General features: G+C 51.0%; 1 protein-coding gene across 3 annotated transcripts in view; it reads left to right on the forward strand.

Moving 5' to 3' along the window:
- Positions 1-15306, forward strand: part of MXRA7 (matrix remodeling associated 7) — a 29675-nt gene extending 14369 nt beyond the window's left edge. Inside the window, exons 5-6 of one of the 3 annotated variants that reach the window (XM_087750848.1) lie at positions 2237-2317; positions 9328-11097. In XM_087750848.1, coding sequence (XP_087606974.1) covers positions 2237-2270 — 34 coding nt within the window. In that variant the 3' untranslated portion in view covers positions 2271-2317; positions 9328-11097. Of the gene's footprint in view, positions 1-2236; positions 2318-9327; positions 11098-14232 lie in introns of those variants that run through there. The other 2 variants (XM_087750846.1, XM_087750847.1) reach the window with 2 other exon arrangements.
- The last annotated feature ends 399 nt before the right edge of the window (positions 15307-15705 follow it).

The following is a 15705-nucleotide window of genomic DNA, read 5'->3' on the forward strand; positions in this document are numbered from 1 at the left end:
TCAGACCAGATTTCCCAGCTGATGCAAGCTGGTGTAGTTCCCCTGATCCCATTAGTACCACGTTGATTTGTATCTGTTGAGGACCCAATCTCTAGCTGCTTCCCCTCCCTTTACCCTCTGGATGGCCTCCAAACTGAGGACAGGGGCACAGCTCAGAGATACTGGAGCAGGGTGAGTGAGTGTGGAGCTTGAGAGTTCCCTGTGACGGGGCTGAGGCTGGCAACGTCCGTACCTAGGGCTGGCTCCTCGGCTGTGAGCGATGGCGGGGATTTGCCGCGTAGTGGCCCTGGTAGAGAAGGAAAATTTTCCATCTCGCACTTTTTGCTGAAGTTTCCTCCTGAGCTTGAGCCCTGCCTGAAGAAAGGAAGAGCCTGTCCCGTTACCGAAAACAAGCTTTCTAGCTAAAGATTTCCCAGCCTATACAAGGGAAACCTTGCACCTCGAGCTGCAAAGCCCCATCCAAAGCCAGTCTGTGCTGTCAGTGTGAAGTCTCTGCCCATGTGCGGAGGGAGTCCTTCAGCCCCCGGGCACCCAGAGCCCCTGCTAAACCAGACACCAAACCCAGCAGCCAGAGGCTTTGCCCTACAAGCAGGCTCTGTGGCAGGCTGCTCCCCGGCAGACGCGTGCAGCTCGTACCCCTTCCCTCTTGGGCGAGCTGCAGGGAGACGATTTCCCAGTGCTGGCTCAAGGCAAGCCTGGGAGATGTTGTTCTCTCCGCTGCTGGTACCCAGGGCATGGTGTAAAGGCCCGACACAGACTAAGTGGAAACTTGAGCGCAGCAGGGAAGGCGAGGATGGAGGGATCACACCTTGCCCCTGGGTCAAGCATGATCCTGCTGGCAAGCCTGGCCTCGAGGCCTCTGGGCAACATGTCCACGTTGCTGGCAGCTGGGCTGGCCAGGCTTTCTCCCCGTGGCATGAGCAGGGCGCTGCAGTACGCAGCATAAATCCAGAGACCTGCCCAAGGGCTGGCCCTGACACGTCCTCGCTCCGCTCCTGTGGGAGACTCAGGTGGTGCACAGGGCTCCGTGCAGGCTGCCTTCACTAGCCAAGCCTGCAGCCCGCAGCCGTTCTCTCCATGTCAAACCCAACTTTCCCATCAAGAGATGTCTTCCTTTTCTCCCAGTTGTCCTCAAATCCTGGGCTTCACCTGCCTTGTAGCACTGCCAGGAGCAAAGAACTGCAAAGGCTGCGTGCTCTGGGGTCAGCAACAGCAATGAGCTCCGGTTTCCTCTGGCAATGGGTTGATTCTGCATTGGTGGCATCGGGAAAAATGTTGTTTGCTTTCTTCCTTTTGTTATATCTTTATCATGCCTGGAGCCCCCAACCTGTAAAATGCTAAGCAGGTCTGTTAGTGTCGTAGTTTTCACTCGGGGAGGGTGGTGGTGGAATGAACGGAGTGAATGTGAGGGAAACCCGTGGGGCTCAAGGGGAATTGCTTGCCAGGATCCTGCTAAACACCGATGCAAAAAAAAAAAAAAAAAAAAAAAAAAATCTACCTCTAGCAGGCAAATTCAAACCCTTTGCACCAGCAGCTCCATCCAAACTAGCTGAGCAATCACTGCTCAGGTTTTCATGGCCACAAGTCCTGTAGGGCCTTTGGCTGGTTCCTCTGTGGCAACAAATGCTCCTGCTGTCACCCGGGGGCCTGGGGACACTGAGGGGACATTGCCTACGGACAGCAGTGGGACGGGGTTTTGTACTCAGGACGGTAGGACCGGCTCCAGGGGCTGGTGGTCCTTTCCTGGGCGTGTGGGACCTCCCAGGCATCGCTGATCATGTCCGCCTGGAGCGGTCCCAGGGCAGGACAGTGCACCTAGGACTGACGGACGGTGCCTGGACATCGGAGTCCCTTGGAGGCTCTCAGCAGCCTTCTAGCCTGAGGGGCATTGGCAGACATGTTTTTCCTACTGCTCCTTTATTTTCTCCTCTTCCATATTTATGTTGTTTGTTTCTTTAAGGCAGCTTTGTGAATTTTTTGTCATGCTTTGTTGCTGGCTTACTTTTTTTCCCCCCAAATCTTCACTGCGGCACCAGCAGCTTTTCCTTTCAGGCCTTGCAGGTGGTGTAAGGGGGCCGGGCTGCTGCCAGGTAAGCTCCTGGGCAAGCTGAGCGCAGCAGCTCAGCCCCGTCCTGCATCCTTCTCCCTCGGCAGTTCCACCCCTCTCCCCGTCTCCATGCGCCCCAACCGTGCTGCTGATCTGCTGTGACCCAGGTTTGCCACCTTTATGTTGCAGGATTGAGCTGACCTCTGATCTCACATCTCTGTAGCAAGTACCTTAGGTCCTCAGCCACAAATATTCTTGCAAATCTTTTTGGTAAGGACACGCTGTTTCTTAGAAGTAGTGGTACCATTGATAACATCTGCTAATGTGTTTTTTTTTGCTTTTGGGTCTCATTTTCTGGGGGAGGGCTTGTTTCTGAGCTGCAGTTGACTGCCTGTCCCACCTCCCTCCCCACGTTCCTCCCCCTTCCCTCCTCATAACAGATTAATGAGTCCGCTCCCCTCTGCCTCCATCTCGCTTCCCATCAGCGCTTCGGGGGGAACGGGGGCTCTCACGTTTGGATGCTCACCTCTTCCATCTTGGATGCCTGGAGCTGGACATCCCACCACCACTTCTGTTTCCTGATTTGGAAAATTAGGGCTGCTGAGTGAGTGGGTAATTAGTCCTAAGGTGTGTTGCCAAAGCTGAGACAGGCTTAGTCTTTGCTTTTAGCCCTGTCAGCTCTCCAGTTTTCCCATGGACCAACAGGTTCCCATATGAAGCAGCCTGTAAGCAACATCCCCAAAAATGCAGGTGGGTCCCCCAGCCCCCCTGGAGGCTACTTGTTGTGGTGCTCAGGAGTCCACGAGTCTTAATTTAGGGACCCCTGATTTTGGAGGTGCCTTTGAAAGAATTACTTGCCTTTTCCAGGAAGAGCTATAGGACTTCAGACAGGAGAGGACAGGCATGCAGTAGATTGGGTTATTTAACCAAAGCCCCACTTCTGCTCTAACCCGCATCACTCCAGAAGCTGTGGTTGTCTTGCCTAGTATTCACTTGAGTCTTGCGGCTTCAAACTGGTGCTAAATCTGGACTAAAAGGGGAAGGAATGTGACCTTTACTGAGCAATGCAACTTCCTGCCTCTGGTTACTTCAGTCTTAAAAAATAGAGGGACTTCTCGGTAGTTGGGAAATACATCTGTTCGGGTGGTGGCTGTGCTTGATCACACCTGGTGGGTCACCAGTACTTCTAGAACAGAAGCACGTAGTGTTTGCTCCCCTGGGGGAGAAAAATACTCTGGGCAGGAAGGGGAAGAGTGCAGGGGAAGGATGCAGCCCTTAGTCTAGCCAGCACAGTGTATTTCCCAAATCCTTCTCTTCTGCACCTGAGGCTTTTGGCCATCTGTTGCCAACTGGAGCTGCCGTGGTGCAAAGCACTAGTTCAGGGTGAGACACACGACTCGTAGCGGGGCAGCTTGCCCCCGTTCAGACAGGGCTGAGTTGCGTAGGCATGAGAGACAGCCCACAAGGGCTGACTGTTAGGTGTTGCTGTCCTGGCAGATGAGGGAAGAAGAGGAAGGGCTCCCCACTGTGCCTTCAGGGGCTGGCTCGCATGGGTGGATTGAAGTGGTCTCTGCCAGCTGCTTTTCAAACCTCTCTCGAGGTTGAAAGAGGTTAGTGGGTTTTTTTTGCAGTTAGAAAGGAGTATGACCAGGATTGTGTTGACCATTGACAGCTGCAACAAGGCTCCACTCAAGGTAAAAGAGAAAACAGTCAGGAGAACCAACTCCCCTGGGTCTCTGCTTTCAGTTCTCTCTTTCCATGCGGCAGAGCAGGTCCCAGCCAAGTCTTGGTCGGTCTCGGTGATGCCTGAGGGGTTGAGCTGTCTGTGCTCTGTCCTTGCCACTCTTCGCTAGGTGTGTTGGCTGGAGAAAGGAGAGCAGATCCCACGTTGACGGTCTGTGGAAAGGGCTCTCCTCTCTGTCCTCTCTCGTGTTCTGGGGGTGGCGAGCCAGAAGCTGCCCCATGGGGCTCAGCCGGGGCACCCTTGCAGACCCCATGAGCAGGGTCTGAGTGAATGGCACCAAGCTGCTCAGACACACTCTGCTGTTTGCTGATGCACTTGTGGATGGAGCAGGTGATTCCCCAGACCACAGTCTGGCCTCTGTAAGACTGAGAAGAAGGTAGGGATGGCTTCCCAGTTTCCTTGGCTAATGGGCTCAGTTCCCACAGCCGGGTGACCCATTCCAGGAGCAAATTCTCCTCCTGCCTCCCAATCCTCTCCTCTCATCTCCTGCCCAGCCATGGGTGAGTTGAGAAGACACTACTTGAATCCAGGCTAGACTTAACCCTAGGGCTCAACTGCAAGCTGGAATTCATGCAAGGGGAACTGGATAGCTGTAAGTCTCACACGCAGGCCTTTTCTTGGTGGTAGTTTAGCAATGGAAACCTGTCTCCTCCCCAGCTGGGTTCAGGGTACTTCTTGGTTGTGAAGCACTGAATAAACCCGAGCTTGGACCCCGGAGTTTCAGCAAAGCAAGATGCCCTGGATGGACCCTGGCCCTAGGGAATGACAGAGAGGAGAGACCTTTCCCTGCTCTGCCAGACATCCCGGATCAAAGTGGGGATGCAGCTGTGGCTTGAGGGGGAACTGCACTGAAGCTCAGTTTTGAACGAGATGATGCTCCTGATGACAACTCTGGAGCAGACAAGGGCAGGAAAGCAGCTGCAGGGGTTTAATGACTGTGTTGACAGACCTGGACCTATTGCAAACATCTCCACTACTGGCCCTCCAAAAATAAGTGGGTGGACTGGGCTGGGGGAGGTTGCATTTCGGGAGCGCTCTCCATCGGCATCTGTCCCTGTCCGCCCCCTGCATTGCCATCACATAGCCCTGGCTCGCTTGCTTGGTCCCCGCTCTGCATGGCATGGGATCTGGGCCTCTTTCTCCTCCCTTCTCTTCTGCTAACCTTCACCCCCAACCCAAGGGCTTTGCTGTCCTGTCCTGCCCAGCATGGTGCTTCTTTTGAATGAGGAAAGCTGGTAAGTTTGGGCTTTCTTTGGGTTTTTGTTATTTGTTTGCTTTTCATCTTCTGCAGCACGATAGTCGTCCTGGGCCAAGGGGGGAGGAGGAGTAGCAGCAAGGGACCACAAAGCTTAGGGCCATGGGACTCTTCAGGCTGGCCACCGCTTCACTGTGGCCACTAGCCACAGGGATGGCACCGACCATGGGCAAGGCTGCATTCAGCTGCAAAACACCCAGCGCACGAGGCACGTTTCCTTCCCGCCTGCCTCTTGTAGGAAAGGGGCCCTGTGTGTTTGGGGGTCCCTGCTGAGCTCCCCCTGCTCTGATGCTCCTTCTGTAGGTGCCAGACTCCACTTGTATGAGGAGGGAGTCTCCTGGTGGCCCGGTGCTGTTCCCTGCCTCCACCACATCCACAGGGAAATGTCCCCTGACCTATGAGATGTCAGTGGAGTTGAGCTCTGGCCCTATTGATAGAGCATCTGATTGAGTCATGAGTCCCCAGCAGGTTTAAAAACCGAGCAACTCAGGATGCCTCCCTCGGAAGCCCAGGGGAAGGGGAGGCCAGGAAGCCCCTTCCCCGTCTCCTCCTCTCCTGTCCCAGAGAGGAAACTTTTGCAAGCTCCCCCATAGCCTTTGCAGGGTGTGAATCTCTGATCCTGCCCTGGGATGAGGTTTCAGACCAGACGGTGACTCTGCTTTGAGCTCCCAGGTTTTTTCTTTTGGCTCAGGTCCTGAATTGTCCCAGCTTGTGGCTGCTTCTCTGCGTCTCCCTCACCAGCGCTCACAACTTGTCTTCATCTGCTTCTGCTTAATCCTGCGCGGCATGGGCAGCTTGCCGTTCTCTATCTGCTAACTCTTGGGGAGCCCGGCTCTGCCTCTCCTGTGGCTCCCCTGTGGCCAGGGGAGACAGAGGGCTGCGGGGAATCGGGGCATCACACCAGGCTGGGTGCAAACTGGGAGACAAGCGAGCTGGAGCACAAACACTGAGCGATGGAGAGAAGTGCAGGTGGGCCCATCCATGGCTTTCCCCTCTGCTGCGGTGTTGGCTGGGGGGGATCAGGAGTGTTGCAAGGGGATGGGCACACGACTGAAGGAGGTGATCGTGGCCTCTCGGCTGAGCTGCCCAGGAGCTTGAGCCACCTTCCTGGCTGGGCTCTGGCCTTTTCGGCTCTTGCTGCTGTGGCTGGGAAACGTGGGAAGCTTCTGTCTTGAAACAGCGGTGGGCAAGGTCTGCTGAGGGAGTGACGCAGTCCCCGACCCCGACTCCTTGCTGGCCCCTATCCTAAAGGTGGTGGGACGTGTGCTCCCCAGTCGCGCAGGCTCCGGCAGCCTCGACTGCTGTCGTGGTGCTCCTGAGGAGCAGTAAGTATTTCCTGAGGTTGTGTGCACCTTTCGTCTTTTCTGTCCAACTGGAGGAATTTCAGATTTGTGTTGACAGACGCTCCCTTTGGTACCTCTCACTGTCCCGCTCTTCTCTTTTCTAAGCACTGACTGTCTCTCCCTGTTCTGCATTTAAGTCCTCTCTCTTCATGTTTTACCTGTTGGCTGAAGGAACTGGCCCACACTTTGGGGACCACCAGGAAAGCTTAGACTTAGTATGTCATTCCTCGTATTCTTCCTGCAATACCCTGATCCTGGACAAGGCTGCGTTATGGTCACTACCAGAAATGAGATTGTAGTGGCCCCAATGGTAGAGAAATGGGAAGCAGCAGTGATGGGACCATCCCCAGCAGTGAGATGGGAGGGAACTGGCTGGGGAGAGCTTGGCCGCCCATTGCCAGGTCTGCCCGGCACCCAGAACCTTTCTTTGCTGCTCTCGATCCTCAAGGGTCAACTAGCCTGTCTGGATTGAAAAGAGTCTGGAGCCAGCTTGCTATCTGCCCTGCTTGCCAGGATTTCAGACCAGAGGACTGATGTTCCCGAGAAGCTGAGCACCTGCTCCCTCTGCCAGGGGAAGGAGCTGGGAATGGTCCGCACTTCAGAAAGTCGGCTTTCTGAGTGAAACTGTTCCTGAAAAGGGCACAGGCGATTGCCAGAGGTGGTTACAGCAGGATAGTCTGGGATCTCCTTGGAGTGGGTCAGGGCTCCTTTGGGAAGCTATAGTCTATGGATGGGCTACGGGATTTCCTGACCTCCTGCTGTGCATTTGGCACGCGTGAGGGATAAACACACGTGGGAATGCCACCAGCCCACCCCGTTTGTCAGTGCTGGGATGCTGTCTGCTCTCAAAGGCAAGAAGCCCATGCCTTTGTGCTGATGCCATGGCTGAGCTGGGGTGAGGAGAATGCTTCTGGGGCCACCAGAAGGATATCCAGTTTCCATGCTTCAGGAGAAGCATGGTCTTTTGAGACCTTCAGTACCTGAGCCTCCCTCGTAAGCCAGGACCTGTCCTTGTCTGAGCTCCTTCTTCTCCAGTTGTTCCTTGCACAGAAGCATGTCCAGCTGACAAATCGTACGATTTACTGACTTGGCCTTCAGCCGGGGCCAGAGCAGAGATATCTGGATATTTTTTACCTGAAGAGAGGACACGGGCTTCCAGCAAAAGAAGACTCTAACCTGGTTTGATTGATGTGCTGCTAGGGGAAAGCATGCCAACCAGGTTATCTCATCGTCCAAGGCGAATGGAAAGGAGGGAAGAGCCAAGGATAAGCAGTGGCTCAAAGCTCTCAGCCCCCATCCCAAGCTAATTAAGTCTCTCAGGCTCCGTGACAGCAATGTCAGAGCTTCTTAGCCTGGGGGTTCTATGGCCGTGATGTCCCCAGTGATGGACTGTCTCATGCTCTTTAGTCTAATCCCCCTCACAGCTTGCTCCAAGAGCAGTAAGGGGTATCCCTGTTGTGCAGATGGGGACTTTATGGCTCTGATGGACATCCTCCATTAAGTTCATCCTTGGTTTAAGATCTTCTCACCCCAGCTGTCGGCCTGGCCCTGTCCTGGAGGTGAGTATCCCTGCGAGGGGCTGCAACCGAGCCCCGTCCTCCATCCCTCGCCACTCCAACTGTGGCACGCTGGAGGGGACCTCTCCTTCTGGGCCCCCATGGCAACAAGCTTATGCCCTTGCGCATGAAATCTGATTATGCTTGCGTGACTTGAGCGGGATGATCCGATCCTCAGCGCTGCGAATCTTGCAGAGCGATTATCCACTCCAGAGAATTTCCTTTCTTTGTCCTAATGGGCCACTGAGCCTCCGCAGCGTTGCTTGAGTAACCCCGGTCCCACGTGATGCCTCAGCCTGCATCTCCCGTCCGGGATCCGGGTCGCCAGCTGCACTTGTGAGGCTGCTGGAGAAGGCAACCTTTTGCAGAGGATTGAGGAAGAGATGAGGCTGTAATATGCCTTCGTGCTGTGGCTGTCAGGAGCAGGGGGCTTTCAAATGGGGCTCAGGTGTTATGGGCAGTGAACCCTATTGAATTCAGGAGGAATGAGGCTGGCGTGCATCTGCGCGTGTTTGTAAGTGCCCAGGTAACGTGTGTTGTAGCTTCCCTCTACCTTAGGGCAGGTCTCTGTGTCGGTGGACAGCTGCCCAGCCTACCGTCAAGTGCTTCCCATTGCGGATGGTGGGCCGTGAGAGATGCTGGGCCAGTAAGGGCAGAGTGTCTGAGAGGTTCAAGCTGAGAACAAGGGACCACGTTTTTTAGCCCTGGCTCTGCTAACAACATGCTGCAAGACCTCAGGGAGTGCCTGGATGTCCCCAGCCATAAAGCACATCTAACCACCTCACCCTCCTTCCCTGGGACGTTGGGAGAGCTTCCCATCAAAAGGAAGCCCCACGACCTGCAGCAAGTCTGGGGCTTTTTGCTTTCTTCCCTTGAACAGACACATCTGTACGAAGACTGAGAAAGGTTGCCCTGTTCAGGCACACTGCCCTGTGAAATCAGTACTCGTTCCTGATTCATCTGGTTGTAGAGGGGAGGAGGAATCTGGGCTGAACAAGGGTGCCAGCAGCCCAGGGAGGCTCCGCGCAGGACAGTCAGGCAGTAACCCCTGGAGCTAATGAAGGCTTCCAATTAGGTGGGCTTCTCCAGCTCTCATCGGTAGGTCAGAAGGGTTATAACTTAGACTTGGTTCCAGACGAGAGGATTGACACCTCTGAGTTTCGACTATCCTGCTGCAGCTGACAAAGCAAAGCGCCTCCTCCTTCGAGGCACGAGGTTTGCAAACAGCGGCTTGTTCTGCCCTGAGGTGGGAAGTTGCCTTGCCTTCCCACACACACACACGCTGAGTTTCCCCCCTGCTCATTTATGTGAATAATAATGAACCAACCTGAGGGGTGAAATGACTGAAATGATTTCTCTTCTCTCCCTGTTTCTCTTTGCAGAACTGAAGACTATATGAAGTTGTCCCTAGCCTCCTCCTAAAGGCATCCCTTGGCATCTTTAAAGGCTTGAGAGAAATACCAAAACCAACCAAACACACCCATAAGAGAAATCCATAAACCCTCAAAACTTGGGATCCCCTTTCGGTCTGAAGTTGAGTTCTTCAAAAACTCCTGTGGTGTCAAGTTTGAGGAGATCCTGTTGTGTGTCTCCAGGGACTGGGGCTGCGCCCAAGCAGTGACTTGAGTTGTGTTTGGGGGACTGGGATGTCCTCGGAGATGAACCTTCCTCCCTCTCCCCCAAACAGAACCCAAATTGGACACTAAATATGCAGCGAGTCTATTAGCTGTGTTCATTACCATGTATTAGGCCTGCCATGAAATCTGTGTGGTTCCTTTATTGGGGTGGGTGAACTGTAGCTCTTCTCCCAGACCAGCCTGGACCTTATACCAGACTATCCAGTTGTTTCTTCCTGGGGCCAAACTCCTCTTTATTGCTGGGGGGTGGGAACTGCCTATGATTTCAAATGTTGTACAACACTGCTTTATTCCGAGGGGTGGAGGGACAAAGTGGGGTCCAAGCGAGGGATGGCAGATGGTAGCTGGACCGACTCAAATCTTGCTTCTGTAGTTATTTTAGCAGAGAGCTGATTCTGTAGGTAGACAGAATGACTCGAGAAGTCACGCGGATTGATAGTTTAGCTGTTCTGTTGGCGGTGGAGGTTTAGGAGACCACACTTTGGCTGCTGTTAATATCTGGATTCTCACTTTTCCCTACTCTGGTTCCCAAGAGGAGAGGCCCAAGGAGGTAGCTATGGCATCGGGGGTTCCCTCTGGCTCAGGATGAGATTGTGGGGGTCCTGGAAGAGACACCCTCCCCATTCCTCTGCCTGCTTGCCGTTCCAGTGCCCTCTTCTCTTGCTAGCCCTGTGGCTTGTCCACTGGAGCCAGAGCTCAGCATTGCTCCTCAGCTCTGTCACATATAGAAGATGAATTCGCCTGGGCGTGTATACCTGCTTGAGACACAGCAGGTTTCAAATCAAACTCAGCTGGTTTGCGAGAGTGAGAAGAGGGCCGGAGTCCTCTAATGATGTTGTAGAAACGCCAGGCTGGGTGGGGATGTGTCCTTCAAAGTTCCTCTCTCACTGCAGGACAACTGCCTCTTGGCTAACGCTGCAAACATATCAGAAACCCAACAGGCTGCTGCTTTTTTTTCCCCCTCTTTTTAATTCCTATGCAGACAATACTTGAAACCTTGTACACAGTTGTCCTTTCCAGCGCCTGGGGTTGGCAAACCTCATAAAAGGGCTTACTTAAAGAACAGCAGGAGGCTTCAGCTTTAGAAGAGGCTGGGCTGCCCCTTCCCAGCCGACAACTGCAAGCATGTTCAGTGGTTTGCATATGAATTTAGGCACATCTGGACCCTCCGCTTCAACATCCCGCTGGTACAGCCGCTGTCCCCCCTCGGTGCTGGCTGGCTGACTGTGTCCCAAGCACCCAACTATGCAAAGAATGCCTTATATACATTGTGTTTGAGTTACATGGCAATATGTACATCGAGCAAAGTCTATAGTTGCGTCCAGATTTTCGCTAGTGGCAGCAAGTCAAACTATTTCTTCAACTCAAATGGCTGTCTGGGTATTTTTTACTTTTGTTTGTTTTGTTTGTTTGTTTTGTATCTGATGGTGGCTCTTATACAAAGGACTGTAATTCTAGTGGCTTGAATCTGTAAAAATTGCCTTTGTTTGGTCCAATAAACCTTTGAATAGTTTATTTGGTTTGTGCTTGTTCTCCCTGCCTCCAGCAGCTTGCAGCTTCTTCCTCAAGAGATTTGTCTTGAAAATCTGGATTTTAGGTTAGAGGTACATTCTGTCCTCCTATGTCTTTTACCCCATAAATGATTCCACTGGCTTCCTTAACAATAGAGTCAGACCAGTGGCGAAAGTCAGGGATTTTCCCTTATTGCTGCTGGAGCAACGCAGCGTCGCAGCAGGATCCTGGTCTGGTTTGGCTGCGGAGCGATTAGCAGCGTTCTCAAGTGCCGAGCTCTGCCCAGGAGTGCAGCTGCTGTGAACGTGGATGCCTAGCAGTTCCTGAAACGCCTGTCTCCTTTAACGTACCTATGGCTCACTGCCCCAAACCTCCAGTTAATCGTAACGTTCTTGGACTGAAATGTCTGAAAAGAGCCTAAGGGAGTTAACTATGCAAATTCAGTTGCCTATCAAGAAGAATTAGGCTGCTTTGAAAACCTTTAATTAATCTACTTTGTCAGCAGTAAGTAAAATTCTGTTTGACCTCCTGAATCCAAGCAGTTTTGAGGACAGCGCTTACGAGGAGAATGATTTTACTTGTGAATGGGGTAGGTTTGATCTGAAATCATCAAAAAGAACCCCAATCTGGAGCAGTACAATGTTGTTTTACAAGGTCGCCTTTGACAGAAGCTCCTTTTTGAAATCAGTTTCATGTTTTTGATGCCTTACTCTTCCTTCCCAGGCTCTTTTCTCTCTTTATCTTTGTTTTGCTCTCTCTTTATCTTTGTTTTGCTCTCTCTTTATCTTTGTTTTGCTCTCTCTGTTGTAGATTATGTAGCACAGAGAAGTAACAGCAGTGACAGCTCTTTGTTATTTCTGTTTTTCAAATGCACAGTCATGATATTTGAACTTGAGGGGGGAGCCAAAATGCATTGATGTTGCACTTAACAAAACAGAATGAATATTGTCTGTGATCATGATTTTGGAGGTTTGGAGACAAGGAAACGGGCCTTTGGGGAGGTTTCAGCTGCGTTACTGTCTGTGAAATAACGAGCAAGGGATGCAGACCTGTGTGGAGCCCTCCCAGCTGGCATGCATTTCAGACACGTGAGGCAAAGCTGGGTATTGAATTTCTCCACACCAGACTGGAAACGTGCCCTCTGGTGCCCAGCGGTGATCTAGAATAAAATATTGATCCCTAACGACTGTGCTTCCCTTCCTCTCGTCTGGAAAGGGCAGTTGGATGCTATTCATGTGAGCACAAAAAATTACAGAAGAGACAGACAAATCCAGGCGCTTGACAGCCTGTGGCCAGAGCTTCCATAACCAAAAGATCCCACGTCGTTATCAGGATATGTTTGGCCTTAGGACAATTGCATTTTAATTGCAATAGAAAAGAATTGGCAAATGAGCTTTCTTTTGCCAGGATCTGCTTTTTCCCTGCCCTGCCTGCTGCAATGCTGCTGGGAGGACAGCCTCTGTTCCTGCTTCTGCTGGGGCTTAGTCCAGGAGCGGGGAAAATGGAGAGCCCCGCTCGGCAGCAGCTCTGCGCGCGACGGCTCCTCTGCTTCTTCCTGACTGTCTGCTTCCATTGATCTTGTTCGTGGTGTGGTTGCTTCTGATGTGTTGATGCTGTTCTCTCTTCTTTCGAGCAAAGACTGTGTCCTGGGTTGGCCTGTCAATAGGTATTTCTACCCCCCCTGTTACAGGAACAGCTAATAGCTTGTCCACACAGGACTTGCAGGAAGACCACCCCAGGTTAACTAACGGCATGCATTTAAATGGATTAATTACAGTGTATTAAATTCCTATGTGGAAAGCTGGCTGTGACGGGGATAGAGGACTCTTTACCAGGTGACAATGTGGAAGTAAAAGCCAGAGTCTGTCTTTCTAGCCCAGGGGAGGACTAAAGACGCTAAACAAGCAGGAGGAGCTGGGATTGTGGCAGATCTGTGCTCTGAGCTGCTGGGCGGTCGCTGAATTCTGGCCCCACAGTCACGCAGGGGCAAAACGAGCCTTGAAATAATAGAAACTCCTTCTCCCTTGTTACAGCCATAAAGCACCACAACCTCATTAGTTCTTTTAATCTCACACAGGAGAGTCAGGTATGAGGTGTGCTAGGCAGTACTGCAATCAGATGCCAATCAGGTAGGAGTCCGGCAGTGAGAACGAAGCAGCCCACAGCCAGCCCTGACTGGAGCCAAGGTGCACATTCATTTTGCCCTAAAAGAGGATTTTGTAGACATCAAAGTCAGTTGCATCAGTTCATGAGCTACTTGCGAACAAATGACGCTCCTGTGCTGTCCACCCCTCTGTTTCCCTGAGTGATGATCAGTAGATGTATGACCAATATAAGCCCTCCTGTAAAGCTTCCTCAAATAAAGCCCTGCGACAGACACCAATCTTTGTGCTGCGGGACATCCAACAATGGTTAACTGCTTCAGATTAGCGAAAAATCAGGATACCATCTGTTATGGGGAGAAGGGAGTTAATCAGCTACTATGGGGCTTTCTAGGGACGGAAATCTGAGCTAGGTGGTCCACCGGTCAGCCTCCGCCCACACAGCGACCACCTCGCTACTGGACTGGCTACACGAGTCCATCCCACCATTTGACATTGGCAGATGAACTCTCGAATCAAAGATTTCTATCGGTGGTCTTACCTTCCAGCAGTTGATTAAAGTCATGTCCACACTGGAAGGCAGTCTAGTCTTTAGTTCTAAGGGAGAATTACTTTGTATTTACATACTCTCATTACAGAATGAAAGGACACTGGGCTATTGAAGCTCAATCCAGTTTCGTTATGGAGTCTGCTAAACTGGGACATGGTCTTATGAAATTCCACATGTCGAGTTATCCTGAAACTCTGAGCATAGATAAGCCCTAAGAAACGCCAAAGCTGGTGTTAAAGCAGTCTGTTTTATCTCCATATTTGAAGAACTGCAGAGAGACATGCGGGATGACTGGATAGATAGGAAGGTGGAGGAAGGAGAACCAGAGGCTCTCTCTTTCTCGCCTCACATGGGCGGATTTCCCGCAGCCAGTAAGGCCTGTAAAATGACCTGCGTTTGGCTTCGTGTTTCATTTGACCATGGTGTTCTCGCTCAAAGTGCCTTCTGGGGACTGGCTATTCCTACTTCTCCTTTTCTTCTTGACAGGGTTCAGAGAGAGCAGCTGGCTGCCATCTTCAGGCTCATGAAGGAAAAAAGTGACACATTTGGAGAGATGTCTGAAGGAGACATGAAGGAGCAGCTTAGGCTGTATGATATATAACCTTGCAGCCAGTGGAGACTATGCCCAAAAGTCACCTTGGCCCTTATTATGCAGCACACTGGAGACTGTAGTGCTATAAACATGTTTTGGTAGTTATTTTGCAGTTCCAGTTTGGTTTGCAAATGCATATAGGCCTGTGATATATATTTCAAGAGACCTGTAATTTCTCACCCTTTCTATCATTTTTCCTGAAGAGTTATCATGATATTTTCATCTCGTACAGAGATTTTTACCTCTTTCTGGTTGGGTCATACATCTCAGTCATACAAAGTAGTTAAACTCGCAACTTTGTTCTGGCCATGCTTTATAAAAATGAACTTTCAAACCTAGTCTCTATCAGTTTGAAGAAAGCCAAAGATGATGGATGTAAAATGGCTGAAAATAACAGAATCATAGAATAACTCGGGTTGGAAGGGACCTAAGGAGGTCTGTAGTCCAGCCTCCTGCTCAAAGCAGCATCAGCTATGAGATCAAGCCACGTTACTCAGAGCTTTATCCTGTCAGGTCTTGAAAACCTCCAAGGATGGAGCCTGCACAACCTCAGAAAACAAATAGCCAAAGCCAAGGCATTAGTGCGCTGATTAGAGGTGAGCTGCCGTTCTCATCTCCTTGGAAGGAACGCTTCATCCTCCTTCACGCCGGCTTTTTGAAACAACTCCAAGTCGGTTCCGGCTGACCCCGTGGAGCCCATCTTCACGCCTGAGAAAACAGCAGCTAACTTCAGCCTGGAGACACAAACACCTCTTCGCCTCTTGACACTGGTAAAAGTAGTGCAGAAAGGTGGCTGGCATTTTTACAAGGATGGTTGTGTCCAATTCAGATCCTGTTCTCCTAGTATAAAAATGAGGTGGGAAATGATGTACTTAGGAAAGCCCTGTGAATTTATCAAGTATTTTGAACAGTTTTGCCCAGCCCTTGGTGGTTTGGCTAGAGTAAATCAATGAGCAGTCCTAATTTTACCTGTATGTCTTCTGGCGTACTTCTCTCACCCATGAAATCCTGTTAAATACTTTATTATCAGGAAGGATTTTCTCGGTTTTAATAACTGCTGACAAAGGGAGGCAACATTTTCTGACCCAGTTTTAGGGAATGATCTCTTAAAAGATTAGGTTTGCTTTATTTTGTGTAATTCTTTTGAGCCTGAGAAACCAAATATCCCATTATCTGGTCACTGTTTCCCACTACAGCGTATTCTATAACACTGTACTATTTGACTTTTAAGAATCATTTTATCTTCTAATTGTTTTCACTTAAGTGTAGGCATATTTATTATGGAATCAAGCTGGTTTTACTACCAAGTCATGACTTAATCTAAATTTAATGTCTGTAAATTACCTCTTCTTATTCAACATGAAGGA

The sequence above is a fragment of the Nipponia nippon genome, unplaced genomic scaffold, assembly GCF_047370975.1.
Source record: "Nipponia nippon isolate SJK-2023a ecotype South Korea unplaced genomic scaffold, ASM4737097v1 scaffold_14, whole genome shotgun sequence".
NCBI classification, from domain to species: Eukaryota; Metazoa; Chordata; class Aves; order Pelecaniformes; family Threskiornithidae; genus Nipponia; species Nipponia nippon.